This window comes from Balaenoptera musculus, chromosome 11 (assembly GCF_009873245.2).
Source record: "Balaenoptera musculus isolate JJ_BM4_2016_0621 chromosome 11, mBalMus1.pri.v3, whole genome shotgun sequence".
Classification (NCBI taxonomy): Eukaryota; Metazoa; Chordata; class Mammalia; order Artiodactyla; family Balaenopteridae; genus Balaenoptera; species Balaenoptera musculus.
The window spans coordinates 44,011,924-44,032,902 of NC_045795.1; the positions used below are offsets into that span (position 1 = coordinate 44,011,924).

The window sequence follows — 20,979 nt, forward strand, 5'->3', positions numbered from 1 at the left end:
GGGAGGGGGAGGGAAGGGGGAGGAAAGGAGGGGAGGGGGGAGGAAATGAGGGGGGAGGGAAGGGGGAGGAAAGGAGGGGAGGGGGGATGGAAGGGGGAGGAAAGGAGGGGAGGGGGGAGGGAAGGGGGAGGAAAGGAGGGGAGGGGGGAGGGAAGGGGAGGGAGGGAAGGAGGGATGCAGGGAGGGAAGGAAGGAGGGAAAGGAAGAAAGAGGGAAGGAGGGAGGGAAGGAGGGAGGAGGGAGGGAGGAGGGAGGGAGGAGGGAGGGAGGAGGAGGGAGGAAAGAGGAGGGTGGGGGGAGGTGGGGAGGAAAGATCAGAAACACGTGTCACGTTTTCATTTGGTATGAATGGGTTTTAGCCTCTCATGTAAACCTTGTCATCTTAGAAAGTAAATGGCTGCCAATTAAGCTCACTCTGCAATAATCACCAAACACCCCAACCACCGCCCAGGAGTGCCCGGCGGTGAGCCCAGCCCCGGAGATTACTCTCCAGAGCCCTGCCCACCAATCCCCATTTCTCTGGGTGTGTCTGCCTCTGTGTCTCCAGCCGCCCATCACCCCCTTTCGTGTCCTCCTGGCCCCACGTGTCCCCATGTCTGTGTCTCGTGGCCCCACGTCCCTGGGTGTCTCTGTGGCCCGGGTGGGTCTTTCTGAGGTGGCCGCCCCACGCTCCCCCTCCTGCTGCCCCAGTCCTGCCCACAGTGTTATTTATGCTCCCCCAGCCCGTGACAGCCACCGCCACGCCCCTCTGCCCATCTCCCACCCTGCCTTGCAAGCACCCACCCGCCACCCTCACGTAGCTCACATTCAACTGCTGGAAGTTTTGCTGTCAATAAGAGGTTTGAGGATCACAAAAAAAAAAAAAAAAGTGAGAGTCCCACATTACCTAAGTGTCATCGAAATCATTTCTGTAAAACAATTTCATAAACTTGACCCAGGACATAGCCTTGAAATGCCTTTTCAATGAAAGAAAACAAGCCAACACCCCCCATCTGAGAGTTCACTCTGATTTCACTCCCAGCTGACAGCGGACTGGCCCGCTACCTGCTGCGGGAATCGCCACAGCCTCCCGGTTCTGGTCAGCTGAGGCTGCAAGCCTGGAAGTCCTCTGAGTAAAGTCAATGCCACTAGACGACTGGGTGACAGCCACACCTGATTTTTACAGATGTTGTCATGGTTCTGGCATGCAGGGAGGGGAGGGCACACCAACAGCCAGCTTCCAAAGCTGACTCACAAACTCCCTAGGAGACTATTCACATTTTTATTGTATTTTATTCTACACAAGGCAAATATGCAACTTAAAAAAATTTTTAAATAACTATAATTTATTGAAAAGGTTAAAAAGTTTAATCAAATTTACTATTTAAATAATCGACATGTGACACCAGAAAGGCAACGTCTCTGAGGTTAAGAGAACTGAGAAATTTAACTTAGACAGGCTATAAAAATAGTAAAGGATTAAGGAATCCGGGGAACTCAAACTGGAAGGTCACAAAGCCCTCTGGTGACTCCCTGGTTTCACTGGTGAACAAGCTGAGGCCAAAGGAGGTGAGGGGACTGGCCCAGGGTCTCAGCACTCGAGCAGGTAGGGGCCGAGGGGATGGACCTATGTCTCCTAAATTCCAACTCAGAATTTGCAAGAGGAGAGTGAAATCTCTCCTTCATATTTAGAAAAGAAATCTACCCATACAACTCAGACTGATCTTTCCTCAGGAGGCCCAGTGGGTGCTCACTCTCAATGCTGGGGAGATGTCTGCACCCAGGCTGGGTTAGGGTTAGGGGTAGCCCCCAGCTCCCCTCAACCCTAAGGTCAAGACCCTTCCCCTGGAGCTTCCCAGCCTCTACACTGGCAAAGCAGCTGCTACAGAGAACACTTCTCATTTTCAGAGGAGGACCCACCCCTGGATCTCTCACAGGAACCAAGCGTCAGGGTTCACAGAGGTCCCTCACTAGACTAGACACACGCCCTTGACTGCCAGCCTTGCCATAGAGCAGCAGGGCTGCCCCTAGATTCACGTCCTTCCTCTTCTTCCAGAGCTGCTGCAATAGGCCCTCTGAAAGCATCTGGACTGAGCTGCAAATAAACATATTAGTTTTACGACTCGGTCCCTCCCAGGGGTTATTTCTGTTCCAAGAGGCTGACAGAATTTTAAGCTAATGGTGGAATTAGAGAACACACTGTCTGACACGTTATAGGTATTCACTAAACATCTGCTGAAGAAATGGTCAAAAGAAGAATGGCCCTGGGGGATGAGAGGCAGCTCTGCTGGTGCAGAAGGATACCTTATGTCCAAGGAAAGAAAGAAGTGCTCTTCACAACAGATGGTCACAACATGTGTCCTCTTTTCAACAGGAGCAGAAGACAGTGGTGAGACAGAAGTTATAAAGCGCCTACAACCTCCTAAGTCTTTTTCCCACATACTACTTCATTGAATCCTCAGAACAAGAAACCACCCTAGTTCACAGACATGGAAAGTATGACTTGCATTAAATGTAAGTCTTCTGGTTTCTCCAAAGAAGACATACAGATGACCAATAGGCACATGAAAAGATGCTTAACATCGCTAATTATTAGAGAAATGCAAATCAAAACTACAATGAGGCACCACCTCACACCGGTCAGAATGACCATCATTAAAAAGTCTACAGGGACTTCCCTGGTGGCACAGTGGTTAAGAATCTGCCTGCCAATGCAGGGACCACAGGTTCAAGCCCTGGTCTGGGAAGATCCCACAAGTCGCGGAGCAACTTAGCCCATGCGCCACAACTATTGCACCTGCGCTCTAGAGCCCGTGAGCCACAACTACTGAAGCCCGTGAGCCTAGAGCCCATGCTCCACAACAAGAGAAGCCACCGCAATGAGAAGCCCACGCGCCACAACTAGAGAAAGTCCGTGTGCAGCAACGAAGACCCAACGCAGCCAAAAATAAATAAATAAAGTCTACAAATAACAAATGCTGGAGTGGGTGTGGAGAAAAGGGAACCCTTCTACACTGTTGGTGGGAATGTAACTTGTTGCAGCCACTGTGGAAAAGAGTATGGAGGTTCCTCAGAAAACTAAAATAGAATTACCATATGATCCAGCAATCCCACTCCTGGGCATATATCCAGACAAAATTATAATTCAAAAAGATATATGCACCTCATGTTCACAGCAGCACTGTTCACAGTAGCCAAGACATGGGAACAACCTAAATATCCGTCAACGAATGAATAAAGAAGATGTGGTACATATGTACAATGGAATACTACTCAGCCATGAAAAAGAACAAAATAATGCCATTTGCGGCAACATGGATGCAACTAGAGATTATCATACTAAGTGAAGTAAGTCAGAAAGAGAAAGACAAATAACATATGATATCACTTATATATGGAATCTGAAATAGGACACAAATGAACCTATCTGCAAAACAGAAACAGACTCACGGACATGGAGAACAGACTGGTGGTTGCCAAGGGGGAGGGGGTTGGGGGAAGGATGAAGTGGGAGGTTGGGATTAGCAGATGTAAGTTTTTATATATAGAATAGATAACAACAAGGTCCTACTGTATAGCACAGAGAACTATATTCAATATCCTGTGATAAACCATAATGGAAAAGAATCTAAAAAGGAATGTATGTATAACTGAATCACTTTGCTGTACAGCAGAAATTAACACAACATTGTAAATCAACTATATTTCAATAAAAAATTAAAGCTGAAAAAAAATTTTAAGTCCTCTGACTCAAGAGCTCCTAAGTCCCCTTTCCTCTGCTACACCAAATCTATAGCGACGCCCTACAGCATTTCAGGAAGAGTTTTATCTATCAATGAACCAGCTCATTTTACAGAAGGAAAAACTGATTTAAGGGATACACAGTGGATATGGGAATGGTAGCTGTCAAATGTTCTCCCTGCAGAACCCAAATCCCTACTGGCTAGACACGAGTATCATCCAGGGAATTTCAATTCCTTCATATATTTTTGTTAAAATAAACAACAGTTTATACTCTAATCGAGAGAGTTCAGGTATTAACAAGGATGAAAGCAGCAGGTTGGAAAAGGTGATCTCAAGATGCTTCCACCTCTTTTAACATAATTATTTCAAGAGTGAAAGTTTATCATTGGGAGCAAGGTTGGTGCAGAGCTGTGGAGGGTAGTGACCTGTGTTCCATCCCCGACCCCACCGCTTACTGGGCCTTGGTTTCCTCTCATCAAGATGCCGACACGCACACATGGTTCAGAATGGTGCCTGCCCCACATGAATGGAAGTGACTGCACCAGACTGAGGATTATTCCTTACATTTTTTTGCTCACATTGCTTGACACTGTATTCAGGCAAAAGCAAATTCCACATTGAATGTGTCAAAACACGCAAATATTTCCAAGCCAAGATGTTTGCTTCCAAAGATAATCTCTTCAACGATGTTTCAACTATTTTGGCAGAAACCAATGTAATCAACACATTTTTAGTGTCTGCTTCCAAGTTTCAAAAATGTGTGAAAAGGCTCCACAAAATATTCTTAACTGTAAAGACAGCGCACATAGTTTGAAAATGCTATCTGGTTAAAAAACTGCCTTCCTAAAAGGAAGAGTTAAATTGAGGATAAAAGTAAAAAGTTGATAAAGTTCAAGTGCTAATGCTCTACGTTGATGGCTACCTTTAGCAAATGCTCATTTATTTCTTATTCAAATTATGGGGGAAAACTAACACAGATATGACTATTTTTCTTGTATAGTAAAGGATTTTAAACTTGGCATGTCCTTCATTTAACTGAAAAGATAGAGGCATTCTATTGCTGATAGAGATCCAATTCTGTGCAACGATTTTGTAACTAAACTTTCACAAGCTGGGTCATGAAATCCAAATGAAGACTAGAAATTTAAAAATCTATAAACTCATTTTCATTAAAAAAGATGAAATGGTTCAGAAAGAAATGTTAATTAGTCAACTATAAACCAAATGACCTTTGCTTTCAAGATCTATAGAGCAAAGCTACCGTGGAAAAGTAGAAATATTTAGATTTTACCCTAGTCCTTGAATTCTAAGCATGATTCTGTAGCCTAAGATTCATAGAAGGCTTGGTTAAAGAAAAAAGTACTGAATAAATATTACATTTCAGTGAGGTTGAATATTAATGTATTATTCTAACATTTTGAGATAGTTCTCAATTATTTTGTTTTTATAATTTAGAAAGTCAATGAATGAAAATATCTAACCCATCATTACTCAGATGCTGATAATGTAATTTGTACACTATCCATACCCTTCCCCACCCTTCCCTCCTTGGCTTCTCTCCTGTATGTCACTGCCCTGTTACTGCAATTCACCAAAGGATGAACAGGAACATGAAAAGAGTTCAGTTTTCAGTAGCTAACACAGCGATATGACAGGGTGGGACGTTAAAGTGACAACAGTCCCCCTTATCCACAGTTTTGCTTTCCGTGGTTTCAATAACCAAAGTCAACCACAGTCCAAAAATATTCAATGGAAAATTCCCAAAATAAACAACTCTTAAGTTTTAAATGGCATGACATTCTGAGGAGCAGGATGAGATCTTGCACCATCCTGGTCTGTCCCACCCCCAACAGGAATCATCTCACTATGTCTTGGTTATCAGACTGACTGTTGTGGTATCCCACTGCTTGTGTTCAAGGAACCCTTATTTTACTTACTAACTTAATAACAAAGAGCAAAAGCAGTGATGCTGGCAACTTGGATAGTCTCCTAATGTGCCTAATGTATAAACTTTATCATAGGTATGTAAGTACAGGAAAAAAGCACGGTATATACACAGCGGGTTCAGTACTATCCAGTTTCAGGCCTCCACTGGGAGCCTTGGAATGTATCCCCTGCGGGTAAAGGGGGAACAACTATTTTAAGGATCCTCATCCCCAAAGCCTTTCAGGTGACTAAGTTTATAGCCACGGTCCCCATCATTTATAACGAACAAGCAATGGGATGTAAGTGCCTAGTGTTGGTTCAGTATATAACAGGTGCCTAATAAATGTCTGGTAGAGGAATCAAAGAAGAGACGGATGGAGGAAGGGGTGAAAACACTCAACAAAAAGGTATGCAATGAAATGCATGGATTTGTAGGAATTTAAAAGTGAAAAGAGCTGTATGTGGGGAAAGGTAGAGAAATGACATCAGTTCAAAGTTCAGCTTGGAGATAATTCTGGGTGAGATCCAAGCCCTTCCACGTCCTGTGAGTGACTTGAGCAAGTCACTATGTCTCCTGAGGCTCCATGTCCTCCTCTGTAAATGCAGCAAACAACAGAACCAGTTCATGATGGTTAAACAGCACGGTGGGGGGTGTCTGGCATGCAGTAGGACTCCACAAATACCATTCCTAATAACAGTCATGTCGTCATCCAGTCCCACATCCTCCTTTTCTGGAAAATGAAGCCGAGACCTGGAGAAATGAAGAAGGCGTCCAAGGCACACAGCTCTCTGGAGGCAAAGCTTGGCGAGAACTCACACCTCGTGCCTCCAGGCCTGTGATCCACACTGCTTGTCAGAAAACCCACGATGAGGAGAAAATGAAGGGTGAAGCTGGTTCTCAGAATTTAGCATGTTTTCAAGAAACATGTGAGAGGGCGCCTGAAACATATGCAGTGTTCTCACATTCCGTCGTAAGATATTCTGATTCAGTTAAATCCAGGGTAAGGCTTCATCTGGAGATGATTCTAGCACCACAGGGACCCTGGGGTCCACTTGAGAATATGAAGAGTAATGAGCACCCTAGCCACAGTCTTGACCATCAGAATCACTGGCCCACGGTGATCCATTATATTAGAATCACTAGAGTTGACATCCGGGCACCTATATTTTTCTTTTAATATTTATTTTATTTATTTATTTTCTTTATCTTTTTTTTTTTTTTTTTTTGGCTGCATCAGGTCTTAGTTGCAGCACGCAGGATCTTTCATTGAAGCGCACAGACTTCTCTAGTTGTGGTGCACGGGCTTCTCTCTAGTTGTGGTGCACGGGCTTCTCTTTAGTTGTGGCATGCGAGTTTTCTCTCTCTAGTTGTGGTGCGCGGGCTCCAGGGCAAGTGGGCTCTCTAGTTTGCTGCAGGTGAGCTCTCTAGTTGAGGCGCACAAGCTCAGTAGTTGTGGCACACGGGCTTAGTTGCCACCAAGCATGTGGGTTCTTAGTTCCCCGACCAGGATTGAACCCTCATTCCCTGCACTGGAAGGTGGATTCTTTACCACTGGACCACCAGGGAAGTCCCCAGGCACCTATATTTTTAAAAGCTCCTTAGGTGACACTTACATGTGGTCTGTTAGAGAACCAATGACCTATAAATAGAGAAAACAACCATCTTGGCTGAGAGCAACATCACAAGACTGGGAAGAGGTGGGATTTGTGAAACTCAAGAAAGAAGACTGCTTCGTGGGCACAGCTCGAGGGGAAAGGCAGGACTCCCCGTCACAAGTCCGGGGAGCATGTGAGTCAGACAAAGAAGGGGCCCTGCAGAAGGTGCAGACCCTGAGCTCATCACTCCCTGTCCCCAAACGTGCTCTGCCTCTGCCACCTCTGTTGTCAACGCTTATCCTCCCCAGATGAACATGAGCTCTTATAAACATCAAGCCCTGCTCCCAGTTCACAGCATCTCCTTCAGAACTCTGACAGCTCATCAAGTAGGATGCTGTGCCATCATTTAAGCTCAGCTACTCCCATCTGCTGTGTTCCCTTAAGGACCTTATTTAACCTGAGCTTCCATTTCTTCCTTCCAAAGAGGAACTGTCTATTTCACCTATTTAATACAGTTGTTAAGAATGATCAAAAGACACAATGTGTCTGAAAGTGTTTTTCCACTTCCAAAGCAATATGCAAATCTAAGATACTTCCTTTGTTTACTTACACCTCTTTACCCTAGTGAAGTTATCACAGGTTATGAGGTTTACATTCAGTAGATGCCCAAGCAGGGGCAGTTGAGCCTGTTCCACAGAACCCCAGGGCCTGGAGGGCCACCCGAGGTTGGCTTACGATGGCAAGGATTAAAGAGGAGGTGGGTTGGTCACCTAGACTAAGAATGACAAATATCACAGGACCTGGGAAGTTCAAGTCAGAGGCTTAAACTAAGTCTAAGCTTTAGATAAGTTCAAAGAATTGTACATTATTCTACTTTGGAGATTAACCCAAACGTCACTGAGCCCAACCCTGCACACAAATGAATGAGTAAAAATGGCTCAAATAGAGAAGATATGGAAAAGATTTTGAAGGGACAATGTCTTGCAAAGGAATGCTGGCTAACAGGCCATTTCTGGGATGGAATACTAGTGAAGGGGTTGACAGCTCTCATTTGCATCCAATTCTGCAATGAAAAATGGAGAATCCAACGCAAGATAAAGAGGGCCGTGCACAGTTCTAACCAAAGATAATTAGGCAGAGTCCACCTCCAAAGTACCGGGAAGAATGCATTTACAAGGAGCAGCCGAGCTGTTGGTCTGACTCTGCCACCAAACAGTCTTTATCTGGACCACGGGGAAGTTAAGATGTCAAACTCCTCAGATAAAATAAAGACTATCCCTCATCAAAAAGTCTACAAACAATAAATGCTGGAGGAGGTGTGGAGAAAAGGGAACCCTCCTACACTGTTGGTGGGAATGTAAGTTGGTGCAGCCACTATGGAGAACAGAAATGGAGGTTCCTCAAAAAACTAAAAACAGAGCTACCATATGATCCAGCAATCCCACTGCTGGGCATATATTCGGAGAAAACCATAATTCAAAAACATACATGCAACCCAATGTTCATAGCAGCACTATTTACAATAGCCAAGATATGGAAACAACCTAAATGTCCATCAACAGAGGAATGGATAAAGAAGATGTAGTACATATATACAATGGAATATTACTCAGCCATTAAAAGGAATGAAACAATGCCATGTGCAGCAACATGGATGGACCTAGAGATTATCATACTAACTGAAGTAAGTCAGAGAGAGAAAGACAAATACATGATACCACTTACATGTGGAATCTAAAAAAAATGATACAAATGAACTTATTTATAAAACAGAAACAGACTCACAAACTTAGAAAACAAATTTATGGTTACCAAAGGGGTAAGTGGGAGGAATGGATAAATTAGGAGTTGGGGATTAACATACACACACTACTATATATAAAATAGATAATCAACAAGGACCTACTGTACAGCACAGGGAACTCTACTCAATATTCTATAAAAACCTTAAATGGGAAAAGAATCTGAAAAACAATGGGTATATATAAATATATAACTGAATCACTTTGCTGTACACCTGAAACTAATACAACATTGTAAATCAACCATACTCCAATATAAAATAAAAAATTTTTTAAAAGTGGAAAAAAAATAAGGACTATCTCATTCAGCATTTCCCTAGAAGATATGAGGCTTTAAGTACCTCCATATCACAATTATTTAACAAATCTGACTGACAGGTTTATGACTTATTTTCACATGTATTTTCCACTGAAGTTTCAAAAATCATTAGCTACACAAAGTAGAAAGAAGGGGTAAAATCCTTGGCATGAGTATAATACAAGTGGGAAAAAAGGCTTATGCACCACTAGGAAACAGATTTTATGAGTTTCCACTAATGAAAACATGTGAGGCTTACTTGAAGCCAAATTATGCAAAAAACAGATGGAAAACATATGTGAGCAAAGCAAGTGGTTACATTCATAAACACACAGCAGCCAAGCGGCTTTCTTTTTCACTGACCTTCATGCCAGACCTACATAGACAAGGCCTAAACCGGATGCTTTCTTTTTAAATGTAACCACTGTAAAATGTAAATAGAATGCACACATAACATTGGCAAGGCGTGCTGGTAGATACAAACAGGGGAACCAGCTTCAGGAGGACCAGCGGCCAAGGCCAATGATGATTGCACACCCAGACCCTACTAAAACCTCATCTGACCACTGGGCCAAGGATCTCTGCCCAGCAATACAACGACCTTGCCATGAATGTTTCATGTTCCATATTACCACTTACATCCAGATTTTTTCCTAAAAGGCAAAGTTAGGAACAGCTTAAGTGAAAAAGCCATCAGCTGCCAAGTGGTACCACGTATAGGACGTTGCTTGGGTGATGCACTTCTCAGGCAAGTAAATCAATATTCACTTACATTTTAAAGACAAGTAAAAACCCCAGAGAAGCAACTTGTCTAAAGCTAAATATCCATGTTAGGAATAAAGATCACAACTTCCTGGCAGTCTGAGTCATATTCAGATTCCTATGACCCGCTGCCCAAGTGAGTTCTGATTTTAGACTTGGCCGGGGAGTAACTCACGTAACAAGGAGACAGAATAGATTTGGGCAGTTTCATCTGTGCCTGTCACCCCCAAAACACACACACACACAGACAGACACAAGCATACACAGATACACACATGGAATTGAAAGCAATTACATCAGTGTCCCTGTGTATGGAAACGGACAGAGAACTAGAATTGGGGTTTTGGATCAGCAATCAAACTTACAGATCAGCAGGTCAGGACTGACTGATCATTGTAGCGTCTCCTCCCTACATCTGTCTTGTCATAACTGCTTTTTGATTTAACTTTTGTTTCCAAAGGCTATTCCATCGGAAAAGTCAAGACACATGAACTACAGAAATTCAAAAGACGTGCATTATCTTAGAGCAGTGGTTCACTAAGTCTTCCAACAATAACAAAAATGTATAGGGTGTGAAATAAAGGTGGGATTAAAGAATGTACCACCAAAAATAAAATCATAGTAATCAAACCTAAGGCTACAAATGAAATGGACCAAGAACTCTACAGCTTTCACATAAATGAACATGAAAAGAATGTTTACAAGGGACAAATTACAGAACCTCAGCCAGGTGTGAGCACCTGGAGTCCTTATTTACACGTTAAACTCAGGCTCTGTGCTGCACTTACCTTCTTTCCACTTGTGTCCTTGGAAGGAAAGGACACGTTATCACAGAGGGAAAGACATCTCTTTTTTTCAAACTGGAAATGACATGTTGCATGAGGGCAAGATCTCTCCATGTTTTGCTTTTCTTGAACACCGCAGTCATTTTTTGATGGGTCTTCACAAAACCCACTTTTTTCAAGCACTCTCTCTGTACCATAGTGAATGGAATTTAAGCTGGCTGCCTTTCGGAAAGAAAAACTATCAATTCTTCTCTGGAATGTTATTTCTCTTGGGTTGACATCATCGAAATGGTCCTTCCTCTTTGCACAGTAGGGAGTGCTGTCTTTTTCTGAAATCCTTTCCTCTGGTTCACTAACTTTGACTTCTGTTTCCTGGTGTTGAGGAGGAGAGGGGCTCCCAGGGTGACACCGCCTGCTCACCGTCTCATGCTGGACACCCGCTTCCAGAGTGAGGCTGGGGCTGGCACCTCCCTCCTGCACCAGCCCCCTGGACCAGGGGGCTGCCTGCTCCCTGGAGGGCAGGATGCTACTCCTCTTCCCTTCATTTTCACGGTTTGGCTCTCCTGACTCTGTGTCACCTACGGTTTTCTTGGTCGGTTCTCTTCTAAAGTATTTTCTTCTTCCAGCAGAATATTTTTCAAGGCTCAGAGGAGTTTTGGCAGGATCTAAATATTGTTCTTCTTTCTCCGCTCGGACACATCCACAGACATTCCCCATGTGATTTGCAGGAAATCACAGTTGCTCAGTGTCACTCATTTCAAAAGCCAGGGCTTACTCAGATCTCCATGCAGTCTAATTCCTCAGACTTCATGACCATCCTTTTCAGCATGAGGCCATTTTGCTTATGAGAAAGGCACCCGCAAGAAATGCCGTGGCATCCTGCCCAGCCGGTCCCTGGGTCTCATTAGACACCCCGTGGCTTACTTCTGGCCACCAATCCTCTTAGACAAACATCACTGCTCACTGTCAAATGACGCGCTGATGAGCTTTCAAGGCAAACCCTTAGCTTTACTGTACGAAAAAATTCTGACCCTTGCTTTACTTTCAGTTTTCTGAAATGCAGTTACACTACCAAAGTCTGAATTAACCTTTGGAACGACTGGTGATTCAACAAACATGAGCACAAACAGAAAGCAAATCCCAGTCAAACTTAGTTTCAAAGTGCCTTTCAAATTTAGTTTCAGAGATTCTCCACCATACAATTTTTTTTTCTTAAGAAACACAAACTAATGTTGGCACTTGCCCCCCACAAAAGGGCTCAAAAACCTCTATAAACTGTACTGACTCTTATTCAAAAACAGCAGCCATAAAAAAAGAACAGGATGATTCAATAGCTGAAGGAGAGATAATACATGCTAAATGCCTAAAACACTCTATTCAAATTGTTTCTAAAATCAATCTCTTCGAATAGTTTGTCATATTTTTCATATGACAAATTTCCAAGCCATTTCTCTTTTTATGATCATTAAGATTTTCATATGAGGAAATTGATAAACTTTATGATTTAAAGCATGGAACTCTTAGCCAAAAGAAACATCTGTGTGTACTTACACATGAATTAAGGCAGTTGAACTTTACTTGTAACTTTTATAATTGTACCCTAGTTAAATATTACACAGTTTTACCAGGGCCATGGTGTATACATAATAAATCAGCATGGAACCCAATGACCTAAAGTGTGCATATTTCTAACACTGAGTCATCAATATGGTAAAAAGGAAATTAGTATCGCATGACTAGTCTTATGCATAAGGTGACTAGAGCCCACGAGCCACAACTACTGAAGCCCGCACGCCTGGAGCCCATGCTCCGCAACAAGAGAATCCACCGCAATGAGAAGCCTGCAGACCACAATGAAGGGTAGCCCCCGCAGACCACAACTAGAGAAAGCCTGCACGCAACAACGAAGACCCAACGCAGCCAAAAATAAATAAATAAAATAAATAAATTTATTTTAAAAAAAGGAAAGAAAATTGATAATTGCCTTTCTCTAGGTTGTCTTTAGACTGATCAAAAGATGGAACTCATTTTTCTAAATAAAAATATTCAATTAAATAGTCGAGTTAGCAATGTGGCTGATACTTGTCAATAACAGACCTGCATGGTGAGGTTTTCCTTAATCATTTCAAGGGGAAATTAATCTCCATCAGAAAAAAAAACTGAATATCCTAGAAGACAAGCTGGCAAAAATAAAGCTTCAGGTTTGTTGGTTTGTTTCTTTTTAATTTGATTTTCAATGTCTTCATTGGCAATGGAACATTATTCAAGAGAATTTCAAAGTATAATGGCTGGTATTTGCACTAACACGATAGAGGCGAAACCAGTGATTTGCAATTGCTTCCAGCCCTGCCAAACAGAGCAAATGCCCATTTTCAGGCCACTGCACACTGCTCCCTCCCCCAGAAATGGCCCCACTTCAGTCTCTGCCTGGTAACTGGCATTCATCTTGCAAAGCCTATCAGTGATAGTTTCCTTTATTCTCTAAGACCTTCTTAACCCTACCACAACACACCCTCCTCTACATCCCTATTTTTATTTGTATTGTGATAGACTCATCACCCCAGATTATAGTCGGTTTTACAAGCAGTCTCCCAATAGAACGATATACTTCATCATCTGAATGAGACAGGCTTTGTTGCAGTGCTGCAGTGCTTGCACCTGGACACACCTCTCCTCCAGCAACAAAATACAACGAAACTATATGCGACTAAAAATAACTGCGTGCATTTGCAGTTGGGGCAAATTCTGGGCAAAAGATACAAAGAGCCCAAAAAACCCAACCGCCACTTTTGAAGAGCCCAGAGCAAAGAGCAGGGTACGGCATGTGCTCCCTGCACTCAATACCACCTAAGCCAGCCCTCCGGCCGACTCCTGGACACACCCCTACCCTCACCCAGTATAAGGAACAAGCTCGTCCTCCCACTCAGGGAACAAGAACAAGCAAGGGAACCTGTTGCTTGTTCTCGCTCCCCCTGCTGCAGCAGGGGTCCCAATAAAGCCTTGCCTGAATTTCTTGTCTGGTCTCTAGTCAATTTCTATTGATTAAGGAGGCCAAGAACCCTGGTCAGTAACAAGTAGTATCTCTGGATCTAGCGTATGGTAAATAATACAGGATTACTGTATTGATAATGCTTACCTTCAGACAGCCCGACTGTAACAGATATTCAATTTGCAATGCTCAAATATTTTTAAATCAATAAATAAGGTTCTGTCTTGGCATAACCACTAAAATCGTTCTAATCTTAAATTATCATAGGACTAAGAAAAGTATTTCTTTAAATGAAAAGGAACATTTTAATTTTACCAAAAAATTTATATGTTTCATTTTAAATAAATCTTGGTCTAACTTTTAAATACTGGTGATAATTTAACAGTCATAATATCTTGTAACTCAGGTCCTAAAATACACTGGATTTCATAATATATGCCACAGGATCATATTAAGAAGCAAACTCTTGGGAGTTTGGGATTAGCAGATGCAAACTATTATATAGAGGATGAATAAACAACAAGGTCTTACTATATAGCACAGGGAACTATATTCAATATCTTGGGATAAACCACAATGGAAAAGAATATGAAACAGAATGTATATATGTGTATAACTGAATCACTCTGCTGTATAGCAGAAATTAACACAACACTGTAAATCAACTATACTTCAATAAAAATAAATGTTAAAAAAAAGAAACAAAACTTGTTTGGTACTTCTATGGCTAGTCCTCTTCTGTCCTCCAAAGACACCTGAACCCCAAAGAGCTTTCTTAATATGCAATTCTTTTTTGAATGATCTTTTGCTTTACAATTCTTTTAATTTAGGGTCTAACCATACTGCCTTTAATTTCCAACCATTTACTCACATTTTGGTCTGTTACTTTCTGGTTTCTGCTCCCAGGAACTTGGGGGGACCTTCTCCAAGGTCCCCAATGTCTTTTTCCTACACAAAACTACTCACCCGTACTCAATCTTAACTTTTTCAGGCTCTCTGGTGGCATTTCACACTGCTCACCGTTCCTTTCTACTTGCAATTATCTTCCCTTGGTTTCGTCAATACTACATTTTCTTGTTACTACAATTAGAAATGAAGAATGCTGTTCTATCTATTGGGAGAATGTTGGTAAAACTGACTATCACCTAGGGCCGTGATGAATCTATCTCAATATAAATAAAAAGAGGGATGTAGAGGAGTGTTGTAGGATCAGGAAGGTGTTAGAGAAAAAGGGAGACGCTCACTGATATTAGAGATAGGCTTTGCCAGATGGATGCCAGCTGCCAGCCAGAGGTCTCCAACTGTTCCTTTTCTGTTTCCCCAGATGGAACATCTTCCTGCTGCACCCCTAATCATGGGCCTTCCCCAAATTTCTGTCCTTTGCACTCTGCTCTTCTCCACACATGCTTTTCCCTTGGATCCTCTGAAGATCCCTTCTCTCTGACAGATTCAAGGACCACTTGTATTCTGGAAACTCTCAGGTTTATCACCTGTACCTCTGACTCCCCAGTTCTGCTCTGCTCACACATTTCCAGCTGCTCAGCACACAGAAGCCCAGGGTATCCCATCAGAACGTCAAACCCACGCAGAAGGTCATTACCTTTCCCTTTACCCTCACCTCCATTACTGGTTCTTATCTCCCAGGCTTAACCGTTCAGAGCCATCTTTAATCCCCCTCCTTCATCCTCCACGCCCTGTCACCAAGTCCCTTCCTTTCTTTCTTCAAAACACCACCCCCTGGATTCAACTTTTCTTCCCCATCTGAGTCCTGCCTGGCCTCTATAACTGGCCTCCACTCGGAGGGCACCACCTCAGCCTCTCAGCTTATACCCCTGACTATGGCCTGTGATCATTTCTGTTTATTTTACTGGAGTCCGCAGAATGGTTAGGTCACTTGCTTGATGCCTTCACGGCCACAGATAAAAGAGCCAACAATGACACTCAGCTCTCCCTCCCTCCAGAGCCTGGGTGTGCCTCACAGGGGTTCCCACTCTGACCTTCAAAATCCAGACTCAGCCTGTATCACCAGCGGTCAGTAACGATGGGATTGGTTCCATCCAACAGGCCTCTAACCTCCCTATATGGGGCTCTTGCATTTTCAACCCTATAAGTTCTGGATCCCTGAGAAAGCTGCTGAGAAACACCATGTGAAATCTGCTTTTTTGGCCAGTTCTAGCTAGACTTCACCTGTGCTGGTAACAAGGTCTGGGGTCCGGCTCCATGACCAAATCCCTGCCTTGGGTAAGTACTCACTACCCCAGGTCCCCTAAGGATGGGGTCCTCTAGTAATGAGGGTCCTGCTTCCACTTCCTGATACTGGATCTCCCAGCCATCAATAGCTCAGCTGAGTGGACACTCACCTGTATTAGCTGCCCTGTCGTCTGGCAGGCTGACACCTGGTTACCTGGTCTCCTGGGACCTGGGTCTCCTCCTCCGAATTCCTACTGCTGCAACTCTGTTGCCTGTCCAGGTCCTGGAACCTACAAGACTCTACTTCCTATACCTGTCCATCCCTGCCAGATTTATCCTGTTCCCAAATGAGCCCTGACTACATTATTTTCCACCATTCTCCTACAAACCCTGTATCCCAGTCAAATTTTTTAAAGATTAGAAATACGTCTTCTTCCTCCCAAAATTTGGTCCAAAACCCCAGCTCCTTTCTGAAGTTGGCAAGTTCCCTCTTCCTCCTGCAAGGTCCACCCACACAGCCATCAATCAGTAAGACCCGCTGTGTGCCCACTACAGGCCAGGCTCTGCGCGCTGCACACACATGGTCACACAAGGGATTGACAAACCCAAAGCCAGTTCCAAAACTGGGACTCACCTTAAATCAAATGAAGATGATTTTTTTTTAAATGCATCATTTTATAAAAACCAAAGATCAAGATCAGCCTTTAACTGGCATTGGTAATTAGATAATAACTCATAGTTAAGACATTTGCCTTTACTCTCCTTAAACCTAGTTTGAGAAAGTGCAGCTCTACAGGAAACATGGATGGTTCTAGTTCAAGAGATGTCTTTATGAGAACGATACTGCCACCTAGTGTCTATAAAACTAGGAGAAAACAGCTGGCAGAGTTGAGAAACTGTAATATCAATGAAACCCATTCTAAATAAGGATTGAATCATAAAATTTTATGTATCTAAATCAGGTAATGCTGGCCAATAAACAAAGAAATGTGGCTACATTCAAAAAAAGGGAATCTCTGTCTTTGAACACTGAGATTACAAGTATTTTAAGCTTTCAACAACACGAAATGGGGTGCCAAGTTCATAAGCAGCATGTTACTGAGAGGAACAATACAAATATATTGTTTAAGAAACAAAACCTAAACATCATATGATATCACTTATATGTGGAATCTAAAAAAAATGATACAAATGAACTTATTTAAAAACAACAACAGACTCACAGACTTAGAAAACAAACTTTTGGTTACCAAAGGGGAAGGTGGGGGGAGGGATACATTAGGAGGTTGGGATTAACATATTCACACTACTATATATAAAATAGATAAACAACAAGGACCTACTGTACAGCACAGGGAACTCTACTCAAAATTCTGTAATAATCTATATGAGAAAAGAACCTGAAAAAGAATGGATATATGTATATGTATAACTGAATCACTTTGCTGCACACCCAAAACGAACATAACATTGTAAATCAACCATACTCCAATATAAAATTTAAAATTAAATTTAAAAAGAAAGAAAGAAAGCCTGAAATTTATCTTCCTCCTTTGGATGTGAATGTGTAATTCACCCTTCATATGAACCACTTGAAAACGAGCAATGAGGCTAAAAGAAATGACAGTTAAGAAAATCAGGCTTACCTGAAAGTGCAAAATTATTGTCCATATTAATCCCAAAGTCAATTTGGGATTTCCATCTGTTATGTCATCATTTCTAATGTTCACTAATTTCACCTGTTTTGTATGTGAAGAAGAGATAAAACAAAATATTTTTCAAACCAGCACATGAGTTATTTTTACCTACATAAAAGTGATTCTAAATTACAGATACAAAAAAAAGCCTGAATAATTTAAATACCAGTAATCCTTAAATTACTGTTTTACCCCCATCCCCACTCATTTTAGATTGCAAATTATAGAGGAACCACAAAGGAAAGAAATCAATATTATTTTGGTTTTGTCTTCTACAGCAAGTATTAAAAGTACACTTGTCAAAACAAAAACAAATTCAAGCGAGAAGTCCTAAATACTTAAGATTTTTAAATTAGAAATAATTTTGTCTTTTGAAAATAAGCGTTATTTTACAATTAAGTAGGAAACTATTCTGAACCATCAAATAATTTTAACAACTTTCTTACACTTTGGTCATAAAGAGTGTTTAAAAAAAAAAAACTAGTGTTATTATTCTATTTGTCTACCATAGATTGCTACCAAGATAAGTAACTATATAACTCACTGGACATTTGGAAGACTGTTCAAAACTTTAAAAATAATACAATAATCAGACTTAAAGCTTATCAACTGTCCAATTATGCATTCAGGTAAATAAATGTAAGGATGATATTTAACATCTACTTCCTGGTAAAAGAATTAAATATCTATCATGAATTCAAGACAATGATACCTAACATTTTACTTCCTGGACAAATCACTGCCAAAAATATTTCGACAAGGAGACATAATTAACCATTAATCCTTCTGTAAACTTCCACTAGAATTAAGAATAGTAAGGCAAATACCAATAACATTTAAAATATAAGCACTGAGTATTTGCTAGAATTTAATAACTAAAAGCACTTTGATGCTCATAATAAACTAAATGAAGGACTAATAACAGATAGTGTTTCCTGCTCCTCCTTGCCCTCTCTTCTCTTCTTCCTACTCCACTAAAAGGCGAAATTGTTGCCACCTCGGATTTCTCACTGTTTTCAGTAACTTTCAGTTATCCTGAGTTTCTTTGTCTCCTCCTTTTTCTACTAATTGAAAATTACCAGTTATTTGCCTTATATCACTATAATACACAATGCTACCAAATCAAGATCAAATCCAATACGTTGTTCATTCTTTCCCACCATTTCTTCTGAAACCGCAAGCCAGTCCGGGATTGTTTTCAGAACTGTTTTATTTTTAACTACTTCTAAATTATCCAGTTGTATCTACTTATAAAAAATAAACTATTGCTTCCTCACAACTATGTATTAAAAATACATATGCAAAGTTTTTAAAAAGTATTATGTAAACTATCTTTTATAAAAATAAGGTAATTTTAATAAAAAATGAAGTATAGTCTCCCCACTACTAAGAACTGTTCATAGACATTCTTAACATTCTGTTGCTACTAAAATGTCATTAAATTCCTAGGCAAAAGCATTCCAGTTCCAACAGAAGGAAAATCAGTAGCTCCTATTCAGATGGAAATGTAGCCACTTATGATTCCTCTGGGCTTACACCTACTATTAACCTCCTTTTCTTTGGAACAAATGTTTAAAAACATTTTAAAACATCTGTCTCATGAAAGCACATGTTTAATGATTATAATTCACAGTCAACTTTAACCTTTTCATTCCCTGACATGGTCCTATGCATATTTATTCAGTCACGTATGTTTATATGATTACAGTCTTTGAAAAACATCATACCTGGCGTCTTTTCAAATAGTCAAGTGCAATTTGTACATTCTGTAGTCTGTGAAAACGCATCCGACCTTTCTCTCTGGGCTAAGAACAGAAAAATGCAGGGTATAAAAAACATTGTATTTTCTGATACCACTGATCATGCTAAATACACGTATGCTGAATACACTATATAAATATACTGTACGCTCATCTTAATATGTCAAAACAGTATTTACTGCTTGGGTAGATCCATTAAATTTTTTAATGATATTTTTAATTTTTTGCATTATCTGAGATTGAATTTAAACTTGGGATTTTTCTGAGTATTTTTTATTTTAAACAGATCCTTTATTCCAAATATTTAAACAAAAGAAAAAGAGAAAATACCACGGAACATATACACTTTTCATATTCACTATCTTATAATTCTAGCCTACAGTTATTTAGCTACAGGTGCACAAAAAGAATTAAATACCATTCCCCATTTTGCCTTCTCAATAAACTTTAAATCAAGAGGGTTTTTATAATTATATATGTATGGCATGTTAATGAAAATGAGGTAAAGTAGCATGCAGTTAGTATAAAAATCACCAAGAAGGAGAAAGACAGTGGAGGTTTACTTAGCCATGATAGAGGAAGAGAGAAAAGCAATTATGGCCATGTAATATATTTCCTCTTTATTTTATTTTCGTTTTGCACAAAATCGGTTGGACTCAGTAACAGTTTTACACTGCTTGGGGATGGACATGATGATTTGCTGTCTCAGGAAAACTGACAAACCGTTAACTCTTTTCCTTGATGCCATTTCCCTTAAGAAACGTCACAAGTTAGCAGAAGGAAAACATAAAGAAACAGACCTGAGAAAATGTTCAACAAAAATACAAAGAATGGAGCTGAAATTTACTACATAAAATCTTCCAAAGGGAAAAAAAGAAAAAAGAAAACTGACAGCTGAGCTGCTCAAACATGAATAGGTTGCTGAAGCCAAAGGCAGCAGAATTAAAACAGACAGCAGACCACAGAATGGGAAATTAAGTTCCATATAACAGGAGAAATGATGGTGATGAATTCCCCACTGGATCCACAAAAGCACAAATTCCAATAAAATCAGGGGGCTCTAGGGACATGATGACAAAAGAAGCGCATCTGTCTTGCAAAGGTAGGCTGAGTCAGTTGAGTGTCACCGGGATTAAACAGCTCTGTGAGCTCTGTCAGGATTCTAGCATTTTAAATATTCCCCCCCTAAATAAAACGAGACATATAAGGTAGGTAAAGAATGTCCCTCAAATGCCTACTGCCAGTAGTAATGATTTAAAGCATAATCTTAAATATTAAATAAATGTCCATAAATTCCTTCAAATAAAACAAAAGACATGTTGGAAATATTAATTTCAGAAGTGGAATAGATTTGCATTAAAATCAGTGGGCTGGTTGTAAGATTTCCATACTTATACAAAAGGTATATAAATTTCTTTAGCTCAAATGCCATCCTGTAATTTAAGCACATA

General features: G+C 40.9%; 1 protein-coding gene across 1 annotated transcript in view; it reads right to left on the minus strand.

The window, feature by feature from the left end:
- The window catches only part of LOC118903071 (dystonin-like), a 491,338-nt gene that overhangs the window by 219,734 nt on the left and 250,625 nt on the right, over nt 1–20,979 (minus strand). Inside the window, 2 exon segments of the mRNA XM_036867747.1 lie at nt 17,718–17,810; nt 19,496–19,573. Of these exon segments, the coding sequence (XP_036723642.1) occupies nt 17,718–17,810; nt 19,496–19,573 (171 nt within the window).